The sequence below is a fragment of the Cyprinodon tularosa genome, unplaced genomic scaffold, assembly GCF_016077235.1.
Source record: "Cyprinodon tularosa strain WSP-4 unplaced genomic scaffold, ASM1607723v1 ctg29, whole genome shotgun sequence".
Taxonomy (NCBI): domain Eukaryota; kingdom Metazoa; phylum Chordata; class Actinopteri; order Cyprinodontiformes; family Cyprinodontidae; genus Cyprinodon; species Cyprinodon tularosa.
Genome location: NW_024038996.1, coordinates 160,190 through 187,631, shown reverse-complemented (window position 1 = coordinate 187,631; position 27,442 = coordinate 160,190). Strand labels below are relative to the sequence as shown.

Here is a 27,442-nt window from a genome sequence, read left to right as displayed (position 1 = left end):
TGAAATAAGGAAATGAGTGGTACGTTGCAGCGTTGGCAACAGAGCCCGCCATATTGTGGGTGGCAATTTGTCGACGAAACTAACGCATGCAAAATAAAACGTTTGGTTTGTTTTGGTTAGCCGGTTTTGAATAATGTGATATAATTAAATTTTAGCACTTATAGTGAGGATAATCTAAAAAAAACACTATCTGAATAGCAAATTGTGAAATTAGAATGTGCTCACATATACTGAAAAAATTAGACTTCAGCTAAACTGTAACGTTTACATAATACAGCTAAGTAGTTTGCGGCCCCTCACAATATGGCGGCGAAGTGATGTACTCTTCCGCTTTTGTTAATCTATGCTTTGTGCTAGCAAACAGGACTGGCTACAGCAGAAATAAAGAGTATAATTATACAAAAAACAAAAGAGAGGTGGCAAAAGTTATGGGAAGTTGAAAAGAAAGGAAAGTGGTTCTATACAATCCAAAAGAGATTGGACAAATAAGAAGAACAGAAAGGAACAGGAGAGAAGAGATGATTATTTTACGAATTAGACTAGGACACACAGGATTGAATATGTCATTATTTTTAATAGGTAAACATCAGACAGGGAAATGAGACTGTAGGGAAAATGAGACGGTGGAACATGTTATTTTGAGTTGTAGGAAATATTTGATTCAGAGAAACAAGTTAATTAGGAAAAATAGTAATATGAAAATGAAACCTGACATTGTTGGTTTACTTCAAAAGGAGTCAGGAAGCAGAGGATATCAGGTTATATTTGAGTTTTTGAAACAGATTAAATTGTATAACAGGATATAGTTTTTTTTGTTTGTTTTGTTTGCCATGCGGTCCACACTCCTTACCGGTTGGTGGCAGTAATGCTCACTCAGCGTTTATGCCAACCACCATAAAGATTTAAAGAAGAAGAAGAAGAACAACAAGAAGAAGAAGACTGGATATGCTTTTAAAAAGCAGATTACTGATATAACACACAGCAATTATGAAAATGAGGAGTAACTGTAACTGAGAACACCTTCATCACAAGGGAGCTTCTCTGTCTGTCGTTTATGCTAACCTAATGACCCTTAAAAGAGATTTTACTTTGAATCTATATTCAAATCGGCTGCTAAGCTAAGAGAAAATAGTGTGTGTCTGTTATGGACAACAGCACAATCTATGTCCGAGAAAAGGGAAACCTCCGCCGTGTGGGAAACATAATCCTGGCACAACCAAAACCACCCTCCTCCTCATCATCATCATGCAGGAGGACGAATCCGTTCGTACAGAGAAAGGAGCATTTCATATTCACCTACAATGAGGAGGGAAGTCTGAGATACACCACTAAATCCCTGTTTGACATCACGCTGCTGTTCGTCGCTGACAACATCCACCATGTGGACTCTCTGGTTGGCTTCCCAGAGCAAATAGGCGACAGGCTTTTTGTGGCAGCAGAGGAGAACCGTGTGTTTTTGAACCCAGAAGTTTCTCAGAAAGCCATGAAGTTATTCTGTGACGCATATGGAGATATGGTGTTGGGCTCACTCTGTCTCAGAAACAGGTGGGGGACGTTTTCTCCTCAACATCTGCACCAGTTTCTCCATAAATATCAGTGATCATTGTCCCCTTTTCTAATTTCTGCAGGTTTCCACTCCTGCATGAGAGGATCACAGAGATAAAAACATTTCATAGTTTAAAGTCTCTAGATCTGTTTGGCTGTAGACTAGGAGATGATCATGAGTTGTTCATGCATCTCACATCCCCACCACTGTCAAGGTAAGGTTAGACTCTATGATGTATTTAGGTAATAATGTAAAACTAATTGTGAATGCTTCCCTCCTCAGCAGCTTGACTCAGTTGTTCATTGGTGGGAACCACCTGTCAGATGTTGGCCTGCAGAGACTAACCGCTCCCATCCGAATCATGAAGAAGGGACTGGACTCCTTGGAGCTTCTGGATGTTTCTCGTCAGTAGTTCCCTTATAGTCAGGTACAGTGGGGCAAAAAGTATTTAGTCAGCCACCAATATTGCAAGTTCTCCCACTTAAGATGAGAGAGGCCGGTAATTTTCATCATAGATATACCTCAACTATGAGAGACAAAATGAGAAAAAAAAAATCCAGAAAATCACATTGTCTGATTTTTAAAGAATTTATTTGCAAAATATGGTGGAAAATAAGTATTTGGTCAATAACAAAAGTCCATCTCAATACTTTGTTATATACCCTTTGTTGGCAATGACAGAGATCAAGCGTTTTCTGTAAGTCTTCACAAGGTTTTCACACACTGTTGCTGGTATTTTGGCCCATTCCTCCATGCAGATCTCCTCTACAGCAGTGATGTTCTGGGGCTGTCGCTGGGCAACACGGACTTTCAACTCCCTCCAAAGATTTTCTATGGGGTTGAGATCTGGAGACTGGCTAGGCCACTCCAGGACCTTGAAATGCTTCTTACGAAGCCACTCCTTCGTTACCCGGGCGGTGTGTTTGGGATCATTGTCATGCTGAAAGACCCAGCCATGTTTCATCTTCAATGCCCTTGCTGATGGAACACACGGATCAGTCGTCCTGGTCCCTTAGCAGAAAAACAGCCCCAAAGCATGATGTTTCCACCCCCATGCTTCACTGTAGGTATGGTGTTCTTTGGATGCAACTCAGCTTTCTCTCTCCTCCAAACACGACGAGTAGAGTTTTTACCAAAAAGTTCTATTTTGGTTTCATCTGACCATATGATATTCTCCCAGTCATCGTCTGGATCATCCAAATGCTCTCTAGCAAACTTGAGACGGGCCTTGACATGTACTGGCTTAAGCAGGGGGACACGTCTGGCACTGCAGGATTTGAGTCCCTGGTGGCGTAGTGTGTTACTGATGGTAGCCTTTGTTACTTTGGTCCCAGCTCTCTGCAGGTCATTCACTAGGTCCCCCCGTGTGGTTCTGGGATTTTTACTCACCGTTCTTGTGATCATTTTGACCCCACGGGGTGAGATCTTGCGTGGAGCCCCAGATCGAGGAAGATTATCAGTGGTCTTGTATGTTTTCCATTTTCTAATAATTGATCCCACAGTTGATTTCTTCACACCAAGCTGTTTACCTATTGCAGATTCAGACTTCCCAGCCTGGTGCAGGTCTATAATTTAATTTCGGGTGTCCTTTGACAGCTCTCTAGTTTTGGCCATGGTGGAGTTTAGAGTGTGACTGTTTGAGGTTGTGGACAGGTGTCTTTTATACTGATAACGGGTTCAAACAGGTGCCATTAATGAAGGTTACGAGTGGAGGACAGAGGAGCCTCTTACAGAAGAAGTTACAGGTCTGTGAGAGCCAGAAATCTTGCTTGTTTGTAACTGACCAAATACTTATTTTCCACCATATTTTGCAAATAAATTCTTTAAAAATCAAACAATGAAATTTTCTGGATTTTTTTTCTCTCATTTTGTCTCTCATAGTTGAGGTATATCTACGATGAAAATTACCGGCCTCTCTCATCTTTTTAAGTGGGAGAACTTGCACTATTGGTGGCTGACTAAATACTTTTTTGCCCCACTGTATGCACCAACTTCATATAAAAGTAATTTAAATGTTTTTTTCTCTTATTTTGATGCAGACAATCCCATTTCAGAAATGGCTTTTAGATACCTCAAATGCCTCCCAAAGCTTGTGAAGCTTGATGCAACTGGGACCAATGTGAAGGTAAGACAGGAGTATAAATAGGGAATTGAAAAATAGCCAAACCACCCGAGCTTGTTTATATTTGGTCACGCTAAACAACAGCCTCTAGGTTTGATTTGGATTGTATGTAATAGACTAAGAAAAAGCGGAACAGAATTGTAAAGCAAATGGGAAACGTGTATATGATTTCATCTTTAACGGTGGCCTACATTTACTTTCTCTTGAAGCACCTTTCACTGCCTCTATAAATGATGACGGAAATTATCATTTTTATAATTCAGTTAAATAGACAAGATGAGGCCTAAGAAGTACCATTTGTGCTTATTATTTAATCATTATTACAAGGTGGAGAACATATGGCAGAGGTGTCAACATGCTTCATATTATTTTGCACGGTTAGAGCACTGTCAATGGGGTTTGTACATCAATCTTCTGCTAGTTATTAATCCAAAAGGTTTTGCAATTCCTCAGGACAATTAGAATTTAGTTTATAATTTTTTAAAAAGAAATGTTGTTATTCGGGGTTTATCACTGCTCTTAATTGGTTCTTTAGCTTTGTATCCTAACTTAGAAACATGCCTTTTTTATTTAAAATTGCAACCCATCATGATGGAACGTGTCATTAAGCATCATGATATTCTTTAAACAATACAGATTTCTTTTAAAACAGACACTTTATATTTAGATATTTGATGTTTTCCACCAACTATTTCTTTTTTTATAGATTAAAGTAAAGGTTTAATTTTGTTCTCATCTGACTAGAGCAGCTTATAACTGTAGAATAAAGGTCAAATGTTGGAGCTCATATTAAATGGTTCTCTAGACTAACGTCTCTATCCAGCGTTACCATTGGCCTCATGGCTGCTTTTATGACAAACCCGCTGCTCCTCTGGCCTGTTTGTTTAGATATGAAGCTGTGTCTTGGCAGAGGTGAATTTCCGCAATCCATTTAATTACCTAGCTCTGCTCTAAATCTCTCCTTAACTATAGAGCTTATGTGTCTGCTGTCTTCCTTATTCTTTACCACACTGTGTTCTCCATCAGTTCTCTGATTGCATTGATAAATGGTGTCAGGTTTTTTGTACACTGCAAAAACAATCTAGATATAAATAAAAATGTCTTAAATTAAGTGTATTTACCCTTCATTTGAGTAGGTAAATAAGATGATCTTCCAATGGGATGAGCATTTTTACTCTTAATATAATTAGATATCATGCACTTGAAATAAGACAATGCAATAGTTTTCCCCCCTATTTTTAAATGTAAATGTGTCTCACTTACCCCCTAAATTCAAGAACAAATACACTTAATTTAAGAAAAATTTACTTTTCTAGATTTTGATTTTTTTTCCAGTGTGCTAACTCAGAAACAAGCCTTTTGAATATAACCGCACCCCATCATGAAATGGTCTGTACTTAGTGGTTTTTCAAGTCAGGGAACTCCAAAACACTACATTCAGTCCTAGTCACACACCCATAATTATTTTCTGTGAATCTGTGGGAGAATATGAAAGCACATTCCTGCACTGAGGCTACACTGAAGCAGGGTAGCCATATACAGGAGCTACTGAGCCCTCTGACAACCATCAGTAGTCCATGCAGGTGAAGTGCCTTGACTAAGGGACGCAACGTCTGAGGCAGGCAAAGTTGGTGTTTGAAGCATCGACCCACCAGCCAAAAGACAAAGCTCTGCATTCTATGCCACTGTTGCCCTCATTTACTAACCAGGTGACTCTTGAAGGAAATGGGTTATTTCCTATATTACACTATATTTTAAACAGGGTCCCTGGTTTAAAGGTGCTAGATATGAATAAATTACACGCATTTTTTTATTTGTAAAATCTAACAATGATTTAAAGAACTGATGGATGTCACTTGGAAAAAAAAATGAGATTGATGCTAATCTGGGAGGCATTATTTACTTATCACTTTTGTTTGGTCTTGGAAATAATTAGTTGTTTATTTCAGCTTGATACAGGATTGAAGAAAACCATGTGGGACGTTTTGGGACTTATTCATTCTGAGAAACCACTGAACATCTTTGATCACTCAGAGTGTAAGACTGAAGGATGGGCAGAACAGGTAAGCATTTTTAGGTAATACCAGGAATATGTTTCATTGCTTAAAAAGCAGAACCAATAATCCAAACTTTTTTTGAGGTTGTAAATCAGTGGGAAACGAGTGGCTGCCAGATGCCTAAACAGAAAAAAATGGTAGAGTCGCGGGCCTCAGCACTTCGCTTTTGTGAGTCTATTGCATGTCTTTATTTTTTATTTTTATTAATTTGTCTAAGTAAATTCACACATAAAAAACTGTTTTTTGTTTTTGTAGTTGGCAGACAGAAGTTTGTCAGAGAGGTACTGAATGCTGCACCGCTGACTGGTGAGAACGGGAAGAGGACCAACATGGAGAAACTACATTTCTACAAACCAACAGCAAACAATCACCTAATAGAGAAAATGGATCCATCCACCACAAAGTGCCTCCAAGTTAGGAATCCCACCTGTTATATTAAAAAGAGGAAGCCAGAATCTAGCAAGTGTGATGACTCTCATCAAAGCCCTCCTACTAAAATTCATCGCTCATCCTCATTGGTTTTCACTGCAGAGGATGCAGACTTGTTAAACATCTACTGAAGAATGGAATGTGTTCCAACACCATTCCATAATAAATAAACCGACATGGGAGCAGCAGTCGAAATGTAAGACTTAGTAGCTGTTTACTGACACTCTGGAAAAACTATTTTGTATTTTACTTTTTTTTATTTTTAAAGATAAATAAAACTGTGTTTGTAAGAGTTTGTTTGTCCTGCAGCTTTTAAATCCACTTTAGCATTTTACTGAACGGGTGTTTTTGAGTGGAACAGATACACAAAAAACTTAAATGTTAAGAGTAATTTCTGGAATTTGAGGATGGTTTTAAGGATATAGTTATACACCTAACATTTTCAAATGGTATAGTGGAGGATTTACAAAGATTTTTGAAAAGACCCGCCCTCTCTGCTTTAGAAATAAATGCACATGCACAATCCTGTAGCTGCTCCTGAGAGGGAACGCCTAATAATTGCGTACGAGAGCGTGCAGGAGCCCCTTTCTCCTCGTGCACGCTTTGTTTAAAAGTTGCTGTTTGATCGCTCAGACAAGCTTAATTTCCAAAAGATTGGCAATTTTTTCAACTCACCACCAGTAAGTGAAAATGAGGACAAGCATGTAGGACGGCCTTACGTAAACATATCACCAGAATGATTGACAATTAGGAGGACCAGTTATTTTTGATGATCCACTTGGAAAAAAAACATCCTCCACTATACCTTTAAGAAAGGGGGGAAAAAACAAACTTGAGGACCAAGTTTGAAGTTGTATCCAAAGCTCATGTAATGTACAGAGGAAAAAAAAAAATCACACAGGCACCCCCACAATGTGTGCTACAACAACTTGTATTGAAAATCACACATCATGATATTACCAAACTGGTCACATAAGCTTAATGTCAACCTGTGTAAAACCTGCTCTGATTCTTGTTTGGCATCATCGTCATGTTGGGTCACTCAGTTGTGTCCGCTTTAAATCCTCTAACTGTTTAGAGGAAGTTAAATTAGGAGTTGCTTCCTTATAGTTTCTGCGATAACATAATGCAATGCACCTGAAACGCAAGGAGTGGAAGAACCCCACAGCATGATCAGGGTTTACCGTATACAGGAAGGAAGAACTCTTAATTTAATGCTTTTTAATGCTCTTAGAAATAATTTTAATGCCATCAATAAGTACCCATATATATATATATAAAAACACGGCCAAATCCTTCGTAATCTTTACCATCGACAGGCTGCAGCCATGTCCCGAATTTCTCGTTTTCCAGCCACTTATGTTAAAATTAGCATTTTCCCATTCTCTCTTTTTCTGTGCCTTGAGCTTCAGTTCCGAACATTTGGCTTTAAGATCAACCAGGAGCAGTTCCACGCAAACACATGGAACCAGTTAAATCTGATATATTTGACAATTTTTTTAAATAAAGCATTTTAAATGCCATAATAATCACATTTAATGAATTTTAATGCCAATTAAGGCCTTAATTTAAAGACTTTTAATGACCTGCAGACACCCTGATGCTGCTACCACTAGACTTGATAGGTTGCTTGGTTTTGAAAGGCACACCTTGACCCAGTCCATCCCTATCAGGTGATACTGATCAGAAGTTTTATTACAACTGAAAGATGCCAGAACACTAATGACTCACAGTAAGGCGTACTTACCACAGTCACAGACCAAGGAGGAAGCCCTAGGTCCAAATCACTTTTAGGCTCAACTTAAATTTGAAGCTGCTCCTTCTCTCTTAATTAACCCAGAGATTAAACAGAAAATCATGATTTCAAATGAACAATTTCAGCTTGGTATTTTATTCTTATTTATTACGAAGTAAACAGCAAAGCAGGAAAGACTTAACCGCATGTACCGTCTCATTAAATTAGGAGCACAGGCCTTTACTGTAGAATGAATCAAGATATTGCAGCAATATCAACATGTTAACAAAAGGAGAGTCCGCAGTATCCACACAATCTACATTAGCAAAACATTGTGGATTTGGGTTAAAACCTGCATCACTTCAAGTCACTTCATTACATTCAATAAAACACACACCAAAAGAAAAAAAAGGAACTAATGCAACAGAAAACTTGCAGGAAAGTCCTAGCACATTTTATTCTTTTAATACCCTCATTACTCGTTTGTGTCATTAAACCAATAAACAAAAAAAAAGTTTGAAATATCCCAATTTAAGAATGTATGAATAAAGCAGGGACAAAACAGTTAATAGTAAATAATCTGAAAGTTCTGCTTAGCCCACAACCAGCTCACGCCTTAAATCTAACGATAAAAAAAAAAAAAAAAAATCCGCTGATTATTCATCAAGAGAAAGGTTCCTTTTGGGAGTGCAGCTCCAGTTTTTAGATGTTGGATTGTCCAAGGTTCACCTTGGAAGGAAGTGGACCAGCCTCTTCTTCTGGCCCTTTGGAGGTGATGATAATCAGAGAGGATGCTGGGTAAGGAGTCAGTTTCTGCTCTTTGATGTAGTCATTGTCCCCATTAATGCTCAGTTTCTAAAAGGTAGAAAAGAATAGTAGCATTTTATTTAAATTGCATGTTCAGACCAGGTGCTCTGGGGAACCAGTAGGTACAAGGAAGCAGTTCGGAGTTGGCAGAAATATGGGAACCTTGAAACTGGTGAGGCTTCCCTTTTGGAAACATTCAACCAAGGATAAAATATAATGTTTTAGATAAAAAAACAATCATGTATTGTGACCTAGTCTAAGTCCAGACATAAATCCATCAGAATCTGTGCCAAGATCATGTTTAAAGATGCGCTCCATCCAATTTCAATGAGCCTCAGATACTCAAAGAAAAGATTGCGACAGAATCCAGCCTCTAAATCTGCAAATTTTGTGAAGATGTATCTGCAAGACATGCAGCTGAATGTAGCATGCATGTCGTTTTTTTCCCAGCTTTAACACGAAAAAAATGTCTTAACTCCTTTACAATTTCTTTTACACTACAGAAATACATACAACTTTGTTTTGGGCAAATTGATTAAAGCCAAATTAAACCTCAGATGTTTGTTTCACTGCCATTGCAAATTTGGAAAGGCTTAAAAATACATTAGCATATTTTGTACTTTGAAACTTTAAGCAATTGTTCATAAAAAAACATTTGAACAAAAGAAATCAAATGTCAGAATTTCATAGTAAATTCTGAAGGATTAATATATAATAAGAAATACAGCAGCTTTATATATCTGATCGATCTCTCAAATCTAAAAAGAAGATGGGTTCTTGTTAAACATATGAGACTCCCAGAAAATCCTCACAGTGTTGGATCCAACAAAAACCAACAACAACAAAAATCAATAGCATTAAAAAGGTTAAACAAATAACCAAGAAACTAAGTCAAGAAAATATCAGAAGGCATACCTCAGCAGGAACATATTGATCTACAGCAGTTGCCACAGTAGCACAGCAGATCCAGATCAGGACCAACACAGACAGAACTAAAGTTGTTGTAAGGATCCACCCAGGCAGCCAAGGGTTCCTGTTGAGACACGTACAAAACAGTTAGCATGAGCAGCGCGGCATCATGTGGAACCTTTGGTGCTAATAAAATCAGCTAAGACAACAGAGAAATGCAAACCTTGACAGGCAGCTAAAAAGGTTGTATCCATCATCGTAGCTGCTCTCACCACTGAGACCCCTGTCTCTCTCTTGGATTAAAGAGCGATGGTATTCTTTGTAAATAGGACTGCTCAGTCCTGGAACTAAGAAAAAAGAAAGAAATTAACAAAGAGAATGTTATTACATAGAATTTTCCATAATTCTAGTTCTGACTATATATATATATATATATATATATATATATATATATTTATTTATTTATTTTTTTTTTTTTTTCAAAAGAACATTGCATAACTTATGGCCACAAGGGGCACTAGACTTGTACCTTGGCCCAGCTGAAAGAAAATGGTAACACTGCACTGTCACAAAGTTAAAAGGCATACATCAGAGCAGGGGGTGGAGCTAAGGGGTAATTCATCACATCTAGAATAAACAGTTTCCACCTAAACCAGAGGATAGCAGCACTCTCTTAAGGATAATGTCCCAACTAATTGGACATTTTAGATGTTAATATATTAACTATAAATTAACAGTACAGTTGTTAAACAAATACTAACACCAAATAGTTGCATTTATAATTCCAAATACATGCTCTATTCAGAACTGGATTTTGTGTTTTATAGCGGAGAGGGCAATGTTATCTGCTCAATTCCTTTAATGTGTATATTTGGTGTAGAATACATGATTCATTTAGACTACATAGTATTGTATGAATATTAGACTAGATTTATTAGAAAGGGCTTCATTAAAGTCTAGTCTGTCAGTCTGTCTTCAGTGAGTTATTTGCAAAATACTGAATACTGTGGTGCCATTTATTTTCCTTTTGGTACAGTATAGATCCACCATAAACTGGTTACGGAGCCTCATAATTTACAGCCAGTCAGTACACATAGGTTCCTCCCTAGCCCGTTTTTAAAAATAAAATAATAAACTCTGATGTTCTTACAGCTCTTCTGGGGCTCCTCCTGCGTATCCTTGTCCAGCTCAATATGAGTGAAAATTCTAACTTGAGGTTCAGACTGGGAAGCAGAGAGAAGCATTTGTTGAATAAAAGGGACTCACCAGGTTGGTATTATATAGAACTATTTCACCAAGGTTGACTGTTTTCGATTAAATACCTGGAAAACAACAACTTTTCCATCATCAGCCTGAAGGTAGAATGTCCAGGAGGAAGTGATGAAGCTGTGAGCCTGACTCATTACATCCTCCCAAAATCCTCTGACCAACGTCAGTGGATGTAGAAGATGAATCCTAGGCATCATGGCCTCCAACTGTGCAGTAAATAAGAGACTGAGAATGCCATTGTTCTAATAGTCATTCTGCATCAATGAAACAAGTGACATACCTGATCCTGACGTTGCTCAGCAAACGGAAGCTGGTTGTTACAGCCCATGTTACAAGCATACTGTTCATCAGACTGAGTGTAGGCTTCCCGACAGGCTGCATAAATTAATGTAACAGATGGTAAAATAGGTTAAGCGGCATGCAACACAATGAATCATGAGTTATTTTTTATCGTTTAATTGGTATACAGGGTTCTGCTTCATATTTTCTTATCACACCTCAGTACATTTTTACATGAACAGAGAATGTCACCATGATGAATAGAAAACAAATACAATCTCTTGCAAAAGATCAAATATCTTGTGACATTAGAAACTAGATTTATTGGGATTTTATGGGTTTTTTGTTAAGATTTTTTTAAACAAAGATCTTAGGAAGTTTTTTCCCCCTAAACTTAACAGTGATGCACTGATTTCCATTGGTCAGCCAATAAATGAATCTATGTAAATGGATGGATAATTAGTAGAAGAGACAAATGATGGTTGGAGTGAGGATGAGTTACAAACAGAGGGATCATGGATGCACAGACAGAAACAAAAACTGCAAAATGACAGAAGCCCTGTTTTACAGTATCATGTAAACCATAAATTCCAGACATTTCTAGAACATTCAGGTGGATCTTTGAGCTGAATCTAACAATGCATTTGGATATAGACAATATTCAACTCTAACAAGAGCCATCCGGGCCAGAATGTAAAAGGAAGTTAAAAAACTTACTTGATTCACACTCAGATTTGGTCTGATTAAAATCGTCGCTGTCTCGGACAAAGTGACAAATGGAGAACAGACGGCAGCCTCTCTGACAGGCGTACAGTTCCTCCTCCTGAAAACACAAAAACAAACAAACCGACGGACCAGTTGAATGCCTCTGCCAAATGACGTAGCAAACATTCCTTATATACAATATTCAGTTAAGAACAACAAACATATCAAACAATAAAATAGGACTTAACCTGACTAGTCAATTTGTTTTTCCGTTTCTTAATTGCATAATGTTAGCGCGCGCTAGCTGACATAAGCAAGATAAAAGTGCTCACCCGTGGATACGTGTGCAAACTATATGTCATTTCGCAGGATTTATGACAGGATACTGTGCTTCCCAGAACGCTGTCGAACACGTCTGAGGACGCTGAGGTGAAAGCAAACAGGGCATAAAGCCCCAAAATATTGCTAAAGAAAGAAAAGGTTCCCATTTTGCAAACAACAACAAACCGTCCCTCTCTTCCCCGTCCACCCGAATCTGGAGTGTAACCTCGCGAGATTTCTTTCCTTTAAGGATGCGTTCAATGACTGTTCCTCTTTACGATAGACCTAAAGGTTCACTTTAAACAATAATTATTTAACATTGTGGTATTTAGTCTAAAGATATATTTTACGTCAGGGTACATTTTGGTAAATTTGTTCGAAAAGGATACGAATTAAACACGTTAAATTCTCAATATTTTTTTCTATTGAAATTTTAACTTTAGAAGTATCTACATTTTTCCGTAAATTTACACATTTTAGAATATTTGAACTTAACAGAATATCATGAGTTTTATGAGTTATATATATATATATATATATATATATATATATATATATATATATATATATATATATATATATATATATATATATATATATATATATATATATATATATATATAAAGGAAATGCCGGTGCATTTCAGGATGGTCTTCTTTCACTAATGTATCAAAATATCAAACGATAGGCACCCCTTAGTAAACAGGATTGCTTTTTACAGCGATATATTTTAGGCCATCTGTTCTAAACATCAATGAAAATTTTAATTTGTATTAGATAATTAATAAATAATTAGCTTTTTATTACAAAAACATTGTACTTATTATTGCCTACACAATCAAGTGTTTTTTTCCCTTAACGTACCTGAAGGCAACATGATCCTAGCTACAAAAGGGCTTCCGTCTTTATTGCAAATGTAATTTTGACGCTATTTCAATGATTTTTCCCAAACATAAACATTGTAACAGGGTGTCAAAATGGTTTGAGGAGATGTATGAAATCTTTCTTTTAATTCTATCGTAAAGCTATTTTGAAAATAGAGAGTAAACAGCATTTAGCGAGGTAACTGCTTAAGTTAGAAGTGGTTAGCTTACTATTCTGGTATCGTACGCGAGCTTTTTTTTTTTTAAGAATATATTTTGTATTGAAAATGGACAAGTTTGTGGTTCGGCTTCCGAAGGGAGAGAAACAAAAAAAACCGAAGAGCGACGAGAAAGTTTACAAACAAGCTACAATAGAGTCCATGCGGGTGAGTTATGCATCAAAGTGTGAAACAGCCTCAGATTCTTATCATATATAGAAAAAATTCATGATTGTTGATCCACAATGTTTCTTTAAGAGGGTAGTTGTGATCGAGGACATTTTGCGCTACAAATCAACGCTGGAGCTGCCTGAACAGAGCAAAGAGAACCTGATGGACACCCTGACTGAGCTGAGCAAGAAGATTCCATCCAAAGAGGTGCTCAGGTCCACTAAAATAGGTACTCACTGATACTTTTTAAGGTTCTTTTCTAATTTATGTTATTAATGTTTTCACCACACATAACATGCCTGTTAATAAGTAATCAGATCCATAACAACAAGCAATATTTTGGCCCTGAGAACATTATTACCAAGTTATGCTGTCAGTTCACCTTAACCCTTTAAAACCAATTCTATCATATTTGATGCATGATCTTTTGAGATCTTTGCATCATCAGTGTGATCTCGCTTATCTTAAAAACCCCGACTTACATAATCAGTAGTGAACAGAAAACGTATATAATATTCTACATAAAGGCCTAATGTAACAAAATTGATGCAAATAAAGGATCTAATTTAACTTATACAAAATATATGTATTCTTTTTCTTTCATTTTTCAGAGTTCAATTACAACTCTAAATAAAAAAATTGAAATTTCTGTCAATTATTTAATGGCCCAGACTTTAAAGGTTAAAAAGTCAACTTGGTTTATTTATTTTTTTGCTTGCTGTCGGATTATACTTTTCTACCCTGTGAGTATATTAAACGATAATAAACCATATAAAAGATCCATATAAGACATTCTATGGTTATCCTATAAATGTATAAATGCTTACTAGTGTCACAAGTATAATTTTCATACCAATTCAAATTAGATTACATTAAAAAGAACAATGACTTAATTATTGTGGAAAGTTTAGATTTATCAATTTAGATTTACATTATCTTAGTTCAGTGTTTGAAATTGTTTGCAAATTCCAGACATTTAAGTAGGATTTAAAGAAAGGAAAGCATAAAAAAATCTGCATGGGTTAAAAGAATGCAGAGGGGAATTTCTCCAGTGTGAGATCAATAAAGTTCAATTAAAATTTAGACATTCTCTGCACTTTTCCCATCATCTTAGCGATTTCACAGGTTAAACCATTGCTCTATGGTGCCACCAAGTGGACAAAAAGTGTTAATGGTGTGATGATTAAAGTAACATAAAAATAAATTTTTTTTTTCTTAACTAAATAACAATTAATAGCATTACAAGGGACAGCTTGTAATACTATTAATGTTAACGCATATCGATTTCATTTAAAAAATATATATATTTTTGTGTTAGGCTTCATACAGTTAATCTTTTTGGACCTATGTAAAGCACATTTTGCCAAGAGGTCAGATTATGTTGAGATTAATACATTTTTGGGGGTTTCTGTTCCCAAGGTCACACTGTTAATAAAGTGAGGAAACATCCGGACCCTGACGTGAGTTCTCTGGCAGCAAAGGTTTACACTGAATGGAGGACTTTCATTGAGGAGAATTCAAATAAGCCGTCCATTGAAGTGCGCTCTGACAAACAGTCTGAATGGCTGAGGAACAACGCTCGGAAGCTGCTGTCTGAAGCACTGGGAGTCAAGGTGATACAGAGCATTAAAGCGTTAGTTATATTAAACCTTTATGTATTGTTTTCATCAGGTTGATGAACTGAAATGGCATTTAAATATTTACAGTCAAGGTTAAAAGAAACCCTGCCTCATTTAAATTCATGTTTTGTTGATATCCCTTTAGGTTGTCTTTCTTGTTTTTATATTTAAAAAAAACGATCTTGTTCTGACTATATTAGTTTTGAAACTACGGTTCCTAAAAATGTTGGAATCATTTTTCAAAGTTTTAAATACTTTCCAGGTCTTTCCAAGTATAGAAACAACCTGGCATGAAAAATGATTTGTGTTTTTAGGGTTTACTCCTAATTCTACTTACTATAATCTATATTCTTCCTTACTTGCATCCTTTGTCACATGTTCTCTTTCTTTGTGCCCTTTTCCAACACTTTTCCCTCCTATAATGTCTTGATTTCTATTCCTTATTTTCCCCCTTTTATTTCCTTTATTTCGTTTCATGTTTACTTATGTTCATTTCTTGTCTAAATTTATTCTGTTCCTCCTTTCTTTACCACTTAGTTACTTGTCCCCTTTGTTTTATTCAAAGTTTTTTCCTGCTCTAAATCTCTTCCACTGCTTCCATTAAGTCGTGACAAACCTAAGTGTTGTATATTTTGTTGTTGTAAACACAAAGAGGTAAAGAATAACTCTGACAAGGTAAGGACAAATCTTGAACCTTTACTTAAATATTAATGTGCAGAAACTAATTGGAGCAGTGGAATCTGAGGCACGAGGCACATCTGAAATTCCTAGCTATGTGAGAAGCGACTTATTGAAAAATAAAACTATGAATCTATTATGCTGGTGAAGATTCTCAGCCATCCAGGTCATAGTCATTCCAAAAAAGTTTTAAAAAATATTAAAAAACAAACCACTAGACTTTGTTTTCCAAGTTTGTCTCGCTTCCCATCCAGAAGGCTTTTTCAACTCAAAATGTCTGGACTATTGTTGAGTTTCAAGCTTTATAGAGTAGCCCAACAAAACCTTGTTGTGGCTCAGAAAACCTACAAATTGAACCGGAAGAACAGGCCCGCCCCTTAGTAATGGGGAGTCGTGGAAGTCGTCGGCGTGCAAAACCCAATACTGGTCCATGCCTCTGAAAAGCAGTTGTTAGGGTCATTGTTGGCCTGCCTAAATGGGTAAATTTATTAATATTAGTTTATTACAGCTATTTTTATTATTAGCTTTTAATGTAAATGCAATTACATCAAAGGGCTTAGTTGCATCAGATTGATGCTAAAGAAATAACTGGTATTTTTTTTGGTATTGTTGAAAAGAATTAGACACATCTGCGTGATTTTACACATGTAGTTTTTATTTAAATTTGTAGAAATCATATTTTTATATCAAAATAAGGTTTGTTGGTTTCACATCCACTGATAACCCTTTTTTATATTGATGCCCTGATTTCCTTTCTAATGCTTTTGCAATTTATATCAGCTGACCTAATTAAGCTAAAGGGTCTTTTTTCCTGCTTGTTTGTTTTGTGTGCAATACAGGAGGACTCTGGGCTTATAGACAACATTGAGAGAGAAGTTTTTCACCAGAGCTCCCGGTTGGTCAGCAGCTCCTACAGACGGACCATCAGGGCGCTGGTGTTCGCCTTCAGACACAACTCTGACATCAGAAGTCAAGTAAAAGACAGCAAAATATCCGTCAGTCAGCTCGTTTCCCAGTATAAAAAATAAGTGAACACTGAGAAGACTGGGACTTGAACCTCTTGTGGATGAGATTATGTTGCACATGATTTTTTTTTACATTTTATTTTGTTTTTACTCTTCATCATGTTCTCAGTTTGTTCATAAAAATGCAAAAACTTTTTACAGATTGTGGCACATCAGCGCATTTACATTTTATGGGTGTAAATTTAAATATTTAAACCATAGCTCCGGCTTACATCATGCTTTACCATCTGTTGTTGATTTTGGTTTTAAACTGAATTGAAAAAAAGACTTCATTAAATACAAATGTCAACAACTATAGCTGGATTATAACTATATATATTTTATACTTTTATACTTTTCAAACATTGCATCATGTGGTCCTGGCAGGAGCTCGTTACAGTGCCGGAACATTCACCAGCTCATCCTCTTAATCATTTAGCACATAGTTATGCTAGCAGACAGTTCTACTGCTTACTTACTAGTGACACTTTAGACTGATTTGATACGTTTCTCAAAGACACCCATTCATGTGAGGTGGATTAGCATAGATCAAACCTCTCCATAAACCATAAACCACAAACCCTTTACTATTTGTTTTGATAAAAAAAAAAAAAAAAACTTTTTCCACATATTATAATTTCAGATGGAAAAACAAATATGTGAAAATGGGAAATATGAAAACAAAAGGCAGATAGAAAAAATTTACAGAAGTGTACCAATTAGGCCTATGAACCATCTTTTTATTGAACTTCAGCATTTAATCTTATTGAGTTCACATCTATTAACTGTAAAATCTGATTTAGCTTTAATAAAGTTAAGCGGGTTTAGGATGATCTTCTTAATCTTTGCTTATTTGTTTTCTCAGCCTCACGCCATATTTTTCAGGAAGGTCAAACAGGATCTAATCAGTTTTATGGTTAAAAGGATTCAGTCCAGATCATTATTTACATCATGGCACAGTAAAAGTAGTTATTGATCAACAAATGAAAGATGGAACAGATTAACCAAAGGAAGGGACTGTAACTGACCAGGGGGTTTGTATGGTAACAGCAACACTGAAGAAGCTGCAAGAATTTCCAACAAGGATTCGTTGTTTTTTTTTTAACACAAGAAAACAAGGTGTTGGTTTGTATGCCTGGACTAAGCAGCAGGTTTTTCCCACAAAAAACATCCAAACCTGGCATCAGTCTCCCTAAAACTGTAGAAGAATGGGTTAAATTGATTTGATGGAATTTTAACTTAGGGGTAAAATTTTTTAAAAGTTTTGCTTTCCAAAAATCCATGAAAGAACTCAGTAAAATTTGGTAATGGCCAAATGATGATTTACGGTTAGTTTTTATTCACATTATAATCTGTAACGGCGGATGAATATACATTATTTTGAAATCTCAGTTTTGTCTCTAATGTTTGCTAAATGGTTTGGAAAATTTAATTAACTTTAACAACATCAGTTTGTACAGTTTAAGTGCAGATATACCAAGTCAAGATGTGGGATGCAGTTCCTGAACACTTGAAATGCTTTACAGCATTAATATTGCATTATTCATGGAAAAGTTTTGGAAATGAATACATATTACCTTTCAGGCCTCATCAATTTTAGTAGTTGTTAGATGAGGAAATGCATTAAAAACAAAAAACTTTGTGTAGGAAGCAGTGTTAACATTAATTTAGTATTTTCCTTTTTGTATGAGCGTATGTTGAGACCTGGACCTATTGATGATGTCTACTAAAGCAGCACCAACCAAACAATGGCTATCACCATGAGGATGACAGCAAGAACACAGATGCTGATGAAGACAATATCGCTCAAGTCATGGGGTTCTGCCTGTGGTTCTACAGCGTATGCGCTGCTGTCACTGTCCGTCTGCAGGGCCTGCTCCTCCAGCCGCCGCTCCTCTGCAGAAATGATGGACACAGACGCGACCTTCCGTAAGGCGTCGCACTGCACCTTGTATTCTTGCACGTTTTGCTGCTTTCCATCTGAGAAATCAATGTAGAGCTTGTTCACAAGCATGGTGATGTTCCGGTGTTTCTGTGAGGAATTAGTCACAAAATGGATATTTTAGCTTTATTCAGCAGTGTGGTAAAATATTACTTTTAATTAAGTTAATGAACCCTTCTTTTAAATCAATAGCTTATTTTTATCTTATTTTCACAATCAATTTTCTGTTTCACAGATCTGAAAATATACTTCAGGAGCTTGATAAAAAAAAAAAAAAATGCATTATATAAGAGAGCATGTGTGCCGGTTACCTGACTGGCCGTTCCACAGTTGACAAACTGAGCCAGTATTTTGTATGAGGTGGTTGTAAGCTGAGCTGTACATGTTGGGTTTCCAAGGTAGATGCTCTCACGGTCCAGCTGAGGTAACGATTGCTGAGGGATCAGGATGGTAAACTCTGATCTAGTGCAGCTCACGTTCACAGGCACCACTGAGGAAAAGACATTTTAAACATTTCGGGAGCAGATTAAGAAGGACGTGGAGAAGAGCTGTTTGCTGGGATGAACGTTGAGGATTTCATGAGCAAATTTAATTGGGATTAAAGCTGCAAATAGAGTAAGCAGTGGGGAGTAGATAAGTTACACCTGCGGTCCCCGTAGGATACACTTCATTAATTGTCCCATTAGCTCCTAGTAATAAAAGATAAACACATTTACCTCCTAGATAAGAAGCGGAGAAGCCTCTGTGAGCTTCATTTCTGTCTGTGCTGAGGACCACTAGCAGCTTGTTTCCCTTTGAGATGATAGAAGGAGGCTGCTCCCTGCCGCACCAGCGTCCCATCAGGGCGTCCGCCTGGCTGTCCCCGTCGTACACAGACACAGAGTCATAGTCGCACTCGTCTGACAGGCTGTTGCGGCCCTCCAGGTCCATGACAGGAAAGAAGAGCTTGATGCGGTACCCGGCTTCAAGGGTGATGCTCCAGTGGCAGTTAATGTTGTTTGGGTAGATGTTGGGGAAATTTGGGCTGGTGAAGTTGCCGCTCACAACTGACAGGACCTGTTGACATTCACCTATATTGGGTAAATCGCATCAGTTAGCTGACTTCTCTGTTTTTATTACTTCTTTTCAGGGATTCTGTTTAAAACAGTTGTCATAAAATTAAAAGCTGGTACTTATAGCTTGTAATTTAAGTTTATGAGAGCTCACTTTGTGTTTATGGGGACCGTTTTATGACTCATCGCTTGTAAAAGAGATTTTAACCCCAATTAGTTTTTTTTTTTTTACCTGTTTAAGTAAAGGAAATAATGAATTAGTTGGTATAAAAAGCATTAGCAAGTTTCGAATATAAACTGGAAACAGGTAAGTTACATCAGAATCTTCTACCATAAACTTAAATGTAATTTATTAAAATTTTGATTGACAGACTAACAGAAAATAGAACATTGCTATGAATGAGATGGAAAGGTATTTTGACAAAAAGCTGAAAAGTGTGGCCAGAAGTTGTCCTCAGAAATGACATATTATAGAGCAGGGGCGTCAATGTTTTCCAGGCCAAGGACCCCCAAACTGATGGTGAGATGGAGTGGGGACCCATTAATTTTATATATATTGTATGAAATAGTGTTATATCAAACTGGTCCTATAGTCCCTCTATTACATATGGAGTAATGTAATGAAAGTAATTTTGCCCTGGGATTAATAAAGTACATTATCTGCAAATTAAGAGAAGGAGGAACTTCTGCAAAGCTTCCAACACAAAGCCACCTACCCCAACTCACAGGCTGGGCAACAATAGCATTACAAAATAATGAGTCGAAGGAGCTGAATATATATGCCATTAGACTGCTGCTGAATGTTTTGTAGAATGGGTTATTGTATTGTATTTTATCATTATATATATGTATGCATGTATATATATATATATATATATATATATATATATATATATATATATATATATATATATATATATATATATATATATATATATATATATATATATATATATATATATATACATACATAAAAGTTAGAACTGCAAATTTAGTCAGTTTTACTATTTTTCAAGGCTGCACTTTTAAAAAGATGAAATTGTGCAGTGAGATGTTTCCAAACTAGATTTCTTTTTGTTTTACACTTGTGTAAACAAAATGACAAATTAAATCTGTCTAAAGTCTAAAATGCTATGCACGTATTTTATTTGAGTATTGTTCACACAACTTTCAGGAGGTAAACATCAAGAGGAAAAAAAAAAAAAACTACAAAAACTATGATAACTTAAAAGTTTGACATTATTTTTGAGCTGCACCTCACATATACTGTGCCTTTCTATCAATACATTTTTATTCACTTGGCCTCATGTCTGCATTTGCTGGACCATGTAAGGTGTTTTACTCTTGGGAGTCTGAATCAGAGGATCTTATGAAATTCAAAGGATTTATCCTAGTTCCAAACATTCAGTATGCCTTAATGGCTTAAATGTTTAAAAACATGCTTTCTTTGTGTTCTTACCTGAGTAATAGTAAGCCTTGAAGCCTCGTCCTCCAATATTGAAATCTGACTTGAAGACTACAAGGAGTTGGTTAGCGGTAGTAACTGCGTTTAGAGGTTTATCCATCCCACAGTATTTGCCAAGATGGCGGTGGGTGACTGTTGGCCCATCGAACAGGGCAACAAAGTCAAAAGTGCATCCCTCGTTGTTCTCCAATTGGAAGTCCAGGAACACCAAGGTGACAACGCTCGTATTTGACACATGGATTGTCCAGGAGCAGTCTGCATTGTTGCTGTACTCTTGAGGGTAGCCTGGACTGGAGATTACACCCGATAGTCCAGTCAGTACTCCACCACACATGTCTAGTGAGGATGGACAAAAAAGGAAAATAGATATTACTAATTATTTTTTTAGAAGGGGAACAGGGAAACAAAACAACATACTAAGGGCCGGATCTATCAAAGGTTTGCGTGTATAAAAACGTGAGCTATTTCACTGAGCACGCTACAAAATGTACAAACTGATCTATCAACAGCGTGCTAAAAGGATTTGGTCTTTAAAACGTGCTAAATAGCGCCTCTTATCCATTTAGTACTTTTTCTGCAATGAATATGCAATATGGGGCGTTTACACGCAAAACTGCGTCTCGTGGGAGGAGAACATGTAAATATATTAATTTAGCACTCGCAAAGTGATTTATCAAACCTGAAAGCAATTTTGCTAACGGTATCTGACTCTATATTTAACATGTTTCAAAAGAAGGGGCAAATGGTCTGTATGAGTAATTGCGCACACATGGCAGCGGTTATTGTCGCAAGAAGGAGACATCGAAATGAAGCAAGGAGACGCAGAGAACGCATTTTTTCACTCCGTGTGAATATTTTTGCAATGAACAAGGAAACGATCATCAAAACATATCGTTTATCCAGCATTGCCATTTTGGAGCTGTTGGGGGAACTCCGAATGGATATGGAGCCAGCCACAAGGAGGACCCACGCAATACCAGATATCACAAAACTCCTTGCAACATTACACTTTTTTGCATCTGGGATCTGGGATCACCCAATCTCGTTTTTCAGAAGTGCTGTCCGACGTTCTAAATGCCATGTCGCCCTGACGCCCTACGGGAGAACCCCGACCTCCCCCCTGCGCCTGTGGAGCAACATGCCAATGCTGCGGGGATGCGTACGCGCAGTAATCTCATCCACAGTCACTTCTTGTGAGCCATTTAGTATGTGCATTTTTCTACAGGCCAATACAAAACACCTGTTTTTTTTGTTTGTTTTTTTACTGCAGTGAAGTAGAAATTCAGCCACATACCACCTTAGGGAATAAAGGTTGCCAAAGTTTTTCTATATGTATATGTATATATATATATATATATATATATATATATATATATATATATGTATATATATATATATATATATATATATATATGTATATATATATATATATATATATATATATATTAGTGCTGTCAATCGATTAAATTTTTTTAATCGCGATTAATCGCATCAATGCCTAAGTTAACTCGCGATTAATCGCATTTTAATCACACATTTTTTTTCTGATTGAAAATCATTTAAATACAAATACAAAAAATACATACAGGCTAGGTTTGTGCCAATGTTCTTTTTTTAAATGAAAACAGGTCACAGACACTGATTTATGCCATAGAAACATATGGCAAGAAGATGGGGCATGTAGCAAAAAATAACAAATATGTAGCCAAAAAAAAAGGCCCTGAAAACAGGCTGATGTAAAAGACAGTCTTTACAGTTAATACAGTCTTTTGAACAAAGACAAGCATTTTACCCTACTGCTATAAAATTTAGTAGAGTTAACATTAGATGTCAATTAACCAAGGTAATAATGAACAATTTTCAATCAATACATCAAAATCAATAGACCGACATCACTAGATGGAGGTAGTCTATGCTCTAGAAAGTTACTTTTCAGCCTCTTAACAAAAATGAGAACACACACACACCCACACACACACACACACACACACACACACACACACACACACACACACACACACACACACACACACACACACACACACACACACACACACACACACACACACACACACACACACACACACACACACATACACACACACACACACACACACACACACACACACGATACTGACCTGTGGCGTACACAGACAGCAAGAGTGCCGTAGCAGATTCCATTTCACCTCAGTAATCTGTTTTCTCGGCGTATTTCAGGTTGCTACTAGGCACCAGACTCTCAACTTGTTTGTTGGTGGTGGGGCTTAAAGAAAAAGCACTCCTTTTTTCAAGGAGGATGTAAACTGTTATTAAACAGCTTTTCTTAATAATTTATGCAGTACATTTTACAAATATGCTTTTGGTATTTAATCTTGTTTAAAGTGTCTGTGTCTTTTCTATCTCTAGAACTGATGTATCTATGCTATATTCCTGAAGTGATTTTTGGTGCGTTTTTTTGGTAGTTTCAGCCTTAATTCATATGTTCTTTCCCTGATGTTTTAATATAAAGTAAGTCTCCACTAAACAGGTGTTATCAGATATTTAACAACTGCATTCTTGATAGGTTGGTCAATTTTCTTTGGCCTGTATAAAATACACACTCTGTAGACATATGGACTTCTGGGTTTTCCATCTATTTCGTCAAACCAATCATTCAACTTAAAAAAGAAAAAAAAAAAAAATTATTGACCCTCTGATGCAATCTGGATATATTTCGTACCAAGCAAAATATTTCAGTGTCCAAACTTAAAAGTTTTTTTTCTAATAGTTACTCATCCATTTTTTAAAGTTCTAATTAATGATTTATTCTTCATTGTTCCCTGCTGCTCCTGCTGCTTTTTTTAGTGGATGAATAAAGAAAACATTCCCATTCCATAGCATGCCAATCTTACTGCTTCTCTTGACTTAAGAAATGGTAAATATTGTTCTTCCGGGCTCACTTGCAAAAGCAAAACAATGAAAAAAAATCTAAAAGATTTATTTTTTAATAACCAAAAAATGTTGTACAAAAATTCAAAAAAGTAAAATTTTAAATAAATAGCTCCAGTATTTTTATTCTTTATTGCTTTCATAACCGTGTACCTCTTACCATGTTTTAAGATTTTGAGCTTATCGTAATTTTTAAAGTTACCATTAAAGCAGTCAATATAATTCAAGCAAAATTTTAGCATTTGCATTTTAAGATTTTTGTGTCTCAGTGACTTTAAGATTTAAAGCATTTTCTGCTGTAAAAGATATTATATTTAGAAACTTATTTACGTCTGAACTCTTACTCTTCCATAATATATATTTTGTTTTGCTTTGTTTTTTTGCTGGAAGTTCAATGGCTGCCAATGCTCTTCTTTTCTATAGCCTCCATCTTGTTATCATTCTCGTTCTAATTGGTACTTTTTAATCCTTAAATGTTTTGTACAAGATAAACGATAAAACAATACATAGCCTAATTGTGCATATCTATTTTTTAAGTCTACAACCCGTAGTCTTAAGACAAAATTTATCTTTTACCTTTTCCCAAGCAAGCTAAAGAGAAAACAACTAACCTGTTTTGTTTTTATTTATGTATAAAATAGAGCCATCCTTGGTTAAAGTGGATTAAGACAATCTTTATCATATAATGTCCAGAGCACCTTCATTAATGGTCCAGCTTCATTAATAATTAATTATTGGTTAGTGGCCTAGTGGTTAGGGAATAGAGCTTGGAATCCTGAGGTTCTGAATTCAAGCCCCACTCCCACAGACTGCCACTCTGGGTCTCTTAGCAAGACCATTAACCCCCGCTTGCTCCCTGGGCGCGGCACAATGGGTGCCCCCCCCAAAGGGATGGGTTAAATGTAGAGGTAAATTTCTCCAATCTGAGATCAATGAAGTTAAAATATTATCATTAATGTGATAACTAAACTCCTCTGATTATTGCGAAAAGGCATTAGATGCTATCCTTGGATCTTGGATTTATTTTAAAGAGAAAGACAAACTGACTATTTCAACTGAGAACAACTTTGAACTCACTCAGCATTTAACTAAAATTGTCACAACAAATGATTTATTTTCCAGTTTAATGTGTGTAGTGCAATTTTAATTTTACACAGTATAAACTTGGCTTAGGTCAGCTTAACTCGGCTAGTTCAAAATATGAAAGAAATTAAAATAATAATAATATAATAACTACGAATCAGAAAAAATATGCTTTAATATGGTCCTTAATGTTAAACCAGCTAGCTGTGAGGTAGTTTGGGAAGATTCTCAAACAACAATCTAAAACAAGCTCTAAAATTGTGTTGGTAAAAAATTCTAATATCCCCCATACTGTACTACAACAGAAACTCCAAATGCCTGCCTTGTTGAGATCACAGGTCTTTTCTCTTGAAGCAAGGAGTTAAGCAGATATAGCCTGGTCTGCAAAAGATCTCACCAGATGGAGCGAAAGTTGAACTAATACAAAAGAGGGTATCCCTGTTTTTCACTTTCATTTTCACCTACAGATACCTGATTACATGTCTTAAAGTAAATGCTTGCCTTCCTTTGTAATACAGAGGTATCTGTTTACAGGAAGCCCCTCACAGAAGTACAAACCTCTGAGAATCTGTTTCTAAACAATGCCGGTTTTTCTCCTTTACCTAAATAGCAGATAACATCCTCACCTTGAAAATCAGAGGAACACTATCACAAGGTCTTGGAATACTTTAACTTTTACAGGATTTTAGAAACTGCATTATGAAAATATACAACTATTTTCAACAAATAAACTGTGTAAAAAGCTTGCATCTTTAAAGATTTAAAAATGTAAAACGTATCAACCATCCCCCCCCCCCAGAAATGACTTTATAAAGTAAATGTTAAAATTAAATTATTAAACCTCAATACAGATTTTTAAATTTATAATATATGAAAGTCTTAGTCTTATAAGGCATTCATACAAAGTGGTATTTGTATTTTTGTTTTATATTTGCAGGATAAATGCTTGGTTCAAATAAGAACTTGATCTTTTGTGGTCAATGGTTTACAGAGGTGTACCAAAATATATTTAGGAAGGTAAAGGCCAGGATGTTTGAGTACATTTCATTACAAAATAAGCAAAAGTTAACCTTGCTAAATCTGTCATATTGCATTAAATCTGTAAGGTTACCTTTTCTGTAGCCAACGCTGAAGCCCCTGTGGGCCACATGGCGGTCTGAATGGAAGATAATGGACATGACATTCCAAGAAGAGGTAAACTGAGGTGGGGAAATGTCACCGCAAAATATCCCAAGGAGGTTCCCCTCGTCCTCAGATATGCCATTGTATATTTTGATATAGTCATAAGCACAGCTGGCATGGTACTCCAGCTCAAAATGGTGGAAGGTGAGGAGGACAGAGGAACCCTCGGCCACCACGATCAGCCAGGCGCAGTCAATGTTGTAGGGATACAGACCTGGAAAGTTTGGACTGGAAATGTTACCTGATGGAGCAGAGAGGATTCCTCCACATTTGACACCTAAAAATGACAAAAACATTTTTATTTCAGTTCAGAGGAAAAATTATAAAAAGCTTTCTGTTTATTCCTGACTGATGTCACTATTTTCTTGCAGTCTGATATCCATGAAATTGTATTACACTATTGTATTACAATATGACTTTGAACAATGAAGGTCCGGCTTTATCTGTATATATAGCCCTGGCAATATGAAACACTCCTATTAAATCTAAACAGTGTTCCATCAGGATAAAAAATGAAAACTCACCTTTTTTAGTATAAGCCCTGTCAACCAACAGTAGTAAATGAATCAGTATAGCCACCCCGAGACTCATATTGTTATTGTGGATTCCGCTTTTTTCAAAACCTCGACTGCTTTTCCAGCTGAGACACACAACTGTAATGTCACAGTGCACCGCCTTGAGGTAATAGGACTTTGAAAAATTCATCCATCCCCTGAATGGGGGAATGTGATACCTATCCACCCACAAGCTGCACTTTGGCTCCTTTGCTAAATTTTAATGACTGGTATCCAATGAGCTCTAGATGCTTGTCAGGACACTGTTTGTATAAAGGTTTTGCATTTTTAATGATTGTGAAATACACACAAGAACTTTCAGACAACACGCTGAGAGAGGCACTGATGAAGCTATGGAAAAGAAAAGGTATTAAAAAAGTGCTCATGTCAGTTACAGTGAAGAATAAAAAAATGTCTCTGCTGAGTTACGATGCTCTTAATCATCAAAAATAATTAAATGGTTAAAACTGTTTTAGATTAAAAAAAAAACAAGAAAGATCAACC

At 36.4% G+C, this 27,442-nt stretch overlaps 4 protein-coding genes across 5 annotated transcripts; 2 read left to right on the top strand and 2 right to left on the bottom strand.

Moving 5' to 3' along the window:
• The first annotated feature begins 911 nt into the window (after positions 1-911).
• lrrc42 (leucine rich repeat containing 42) lies at positions 912-6,446 on the top strand. Of its 2 annotated transcripts, none has more exons than XM_038290861.1 (7): positions 912-1,545; positions 1,629-1,760; positions 1,832-1,950; positions 3,586-3,671; positions 5,618-5,731; positions 5,809-5,893; positions 5,981-6,446. In XM_038290861.1, exons 1-7 carry the CDS (start codon positions 1,145-1,147, stop codon positions 6,283-6,285), a joined length of 1,242 nt encoding a protein of 413 aa, XP_038146789.1. In that variant the 5' UTR covers positions 912-1,144; the 3' UTR covers positions 6,286-6,446. The 2 variants fall into 2 exon arrangements, with proteins under 2 accessions (XP_038146789.1, XP_038146788.1); XM_038290860.1 differs by having other exon boundaries at positions 1,829-1,950.
• Positions 6,447-8,024: 1,578 nt separating this feature from the next.
• On the bottom strand, positions 8,025-12,411 carry tmem59 (transmembrane protein 59). Its single transcript, XM_038290862.1, has 8 exons — positions 12,191-12,411; positions 11,871-11,976; positions 11,155-11,249; positions 10,928-11,080; positions 10,756-10,828; positions 9,829-9,952; positions 9,612-9,729; positions 8,025-8,744 (listed from the first exon to the last, which is right to left on the bottom strand). Exons 1-8 carry the CDS (start codon positions 12,344-12,346, stop codon positions 8,592-8,594), a joined length of 978 nt encoding a protein of 325 aa, XP_038146790.1. The 5' UTR covers positions 12,347-12,411; the 3' UTR covers positions 8,025-8,591.
• Positions 12,412-13,315: 904 nt separating this feature from the next.
• On the top strand, positions 13,316-17,050 carry tceanc2 (transcription elongation factor A (SII) N-terminal and central domain containing 2). The gene is made up of 4 exons (XM_038290813.1): positions 13,316-13,428; positions 13,519-13,660; positions 14,851-15,044; positions 16,568-17,050. The coding sequence occupies exons 1-4, from the start codon at positions 13,330-13,332 to the stop codon at positions 16,754-16,756; spliced, it is 624 nt and encodes a 207-aa protein (XP_038146741.1). The 5' UTR covers positions 13,316-13,329; the 3' UTR covers positions 16,757-17,050.
• Positions 17,051-18,087: 1,037 nt separating this feature from the next.
• Positions 18,088-27,044, bottom strand: cdcp2 (CUB domain containing protein 2). The gene is made up of 6 exons (XM_038290812.1): positions 26,909-27,044; positions 26,314-26,661; positions 21,186-21,527; positions 19,391-19,744; positions 18,986-19,164; positions 18,088-18,764 (listed from the first exon to the last, which is right to left on the bottom strand). Exons 1-6 carry the CDS (start codon positions 26,973-26,975, stop codon positions 18,459-18,461), a joined length of 1,596 nt encoding a protein of 531 aa, XP_038146740.1. The 5' UTR covers positions 26,976-27,044; the 3' UTR covers positions 18,088-18,458.
• Between the last annotated feature and the right edge of the window lie 398 nt (positions 27,045-27,442).

Bases quoted from the DNA above. Each gene is read 5' to 3' on its own strand.
- lrrc42 (XM_038290860.1), top strand. From the start codon at position 1,145: ATGGACAACAGCACAATCTATGTCCGAGAAAAGGGAAACCTCCGCCGT. The intron at 1,761-1,828 runs GTAAGGTTAGAC...TTCCCTCCTCAG, and splicing joins ACATCCCCACCACTGTCAAG to CAGCTTGACTCAGTTGTTCA. The intron at 1,951-3,585 runs GTCAGTAGTTCC...ATTTTGATGCAG, and splicing joins GGAGCTTCTGGATGTTTCTC to ACAATCCCATTTCAGAAATG.
- cdcp2 (XM_038290812.1), bottom strand. From the start codon at position 26,975: ATGAGTCTCGGGGTGGCTATACTGATTCATTTACTACTGTTGGTTGAC. The intron at 26,662-26,908 runs GTGAGTTTTCAT...TGTCATTTTTAG, and splicing joins CAGGGCTTATACTAAAAAAG to GTGTCAAATGTGGAGGAATC. The intron at 19,165-19,390 runs GTAAATGTGTTT...TCTTTTCCTCAG, and splicing joins CTCCGCTTCTTATCTAGGAG to TGGTGCCTGTGAACGTGAGC.
- tmem59 (XM_038290862.1), bottom strand. From the start codon at position 12,346: ATGGGAACCTTTTCTTTCTTTAGCAATATTTTGGGGCTTTATGCCCTG. The intron at 11,081-11,154 runs GTATGTCACTTG...TTTACTGCACAG, and splicing joins CTGAGCAACGTCAGGATCAG to TTGGAGGCCATGATGCCTAG. The intron at 9,953-10,755 runs GTAAGAACATCA...CTTTTTTCTTAG, and splicing joins GGAGGAGCCCCAGAAGAGCT to TTCCAGGACTGAGCAGTCCT.
- tceanc2 (XM_038290813.1), top strand. From the start codon at position 13,330: ATGGACAAGTTTGTGGTTCGGCTTCCGAAGGGAGAGAAACAAAAAAAA. The intron at 13,661-14,850 runs GTACTCACTGAT...TCTGTTCCCAAG, and splicing joins GCTCAGGTCCACTAAAATAG to GTCACACTGTTAATAAAGTG. The intron at 15,045-16,567 runs GTGATACAGAGC...TGTGCAATACAG, and splicing joins CTGAAGCACTGGGAGTCAAG to GAGGACTCTGGGCTTATAGA.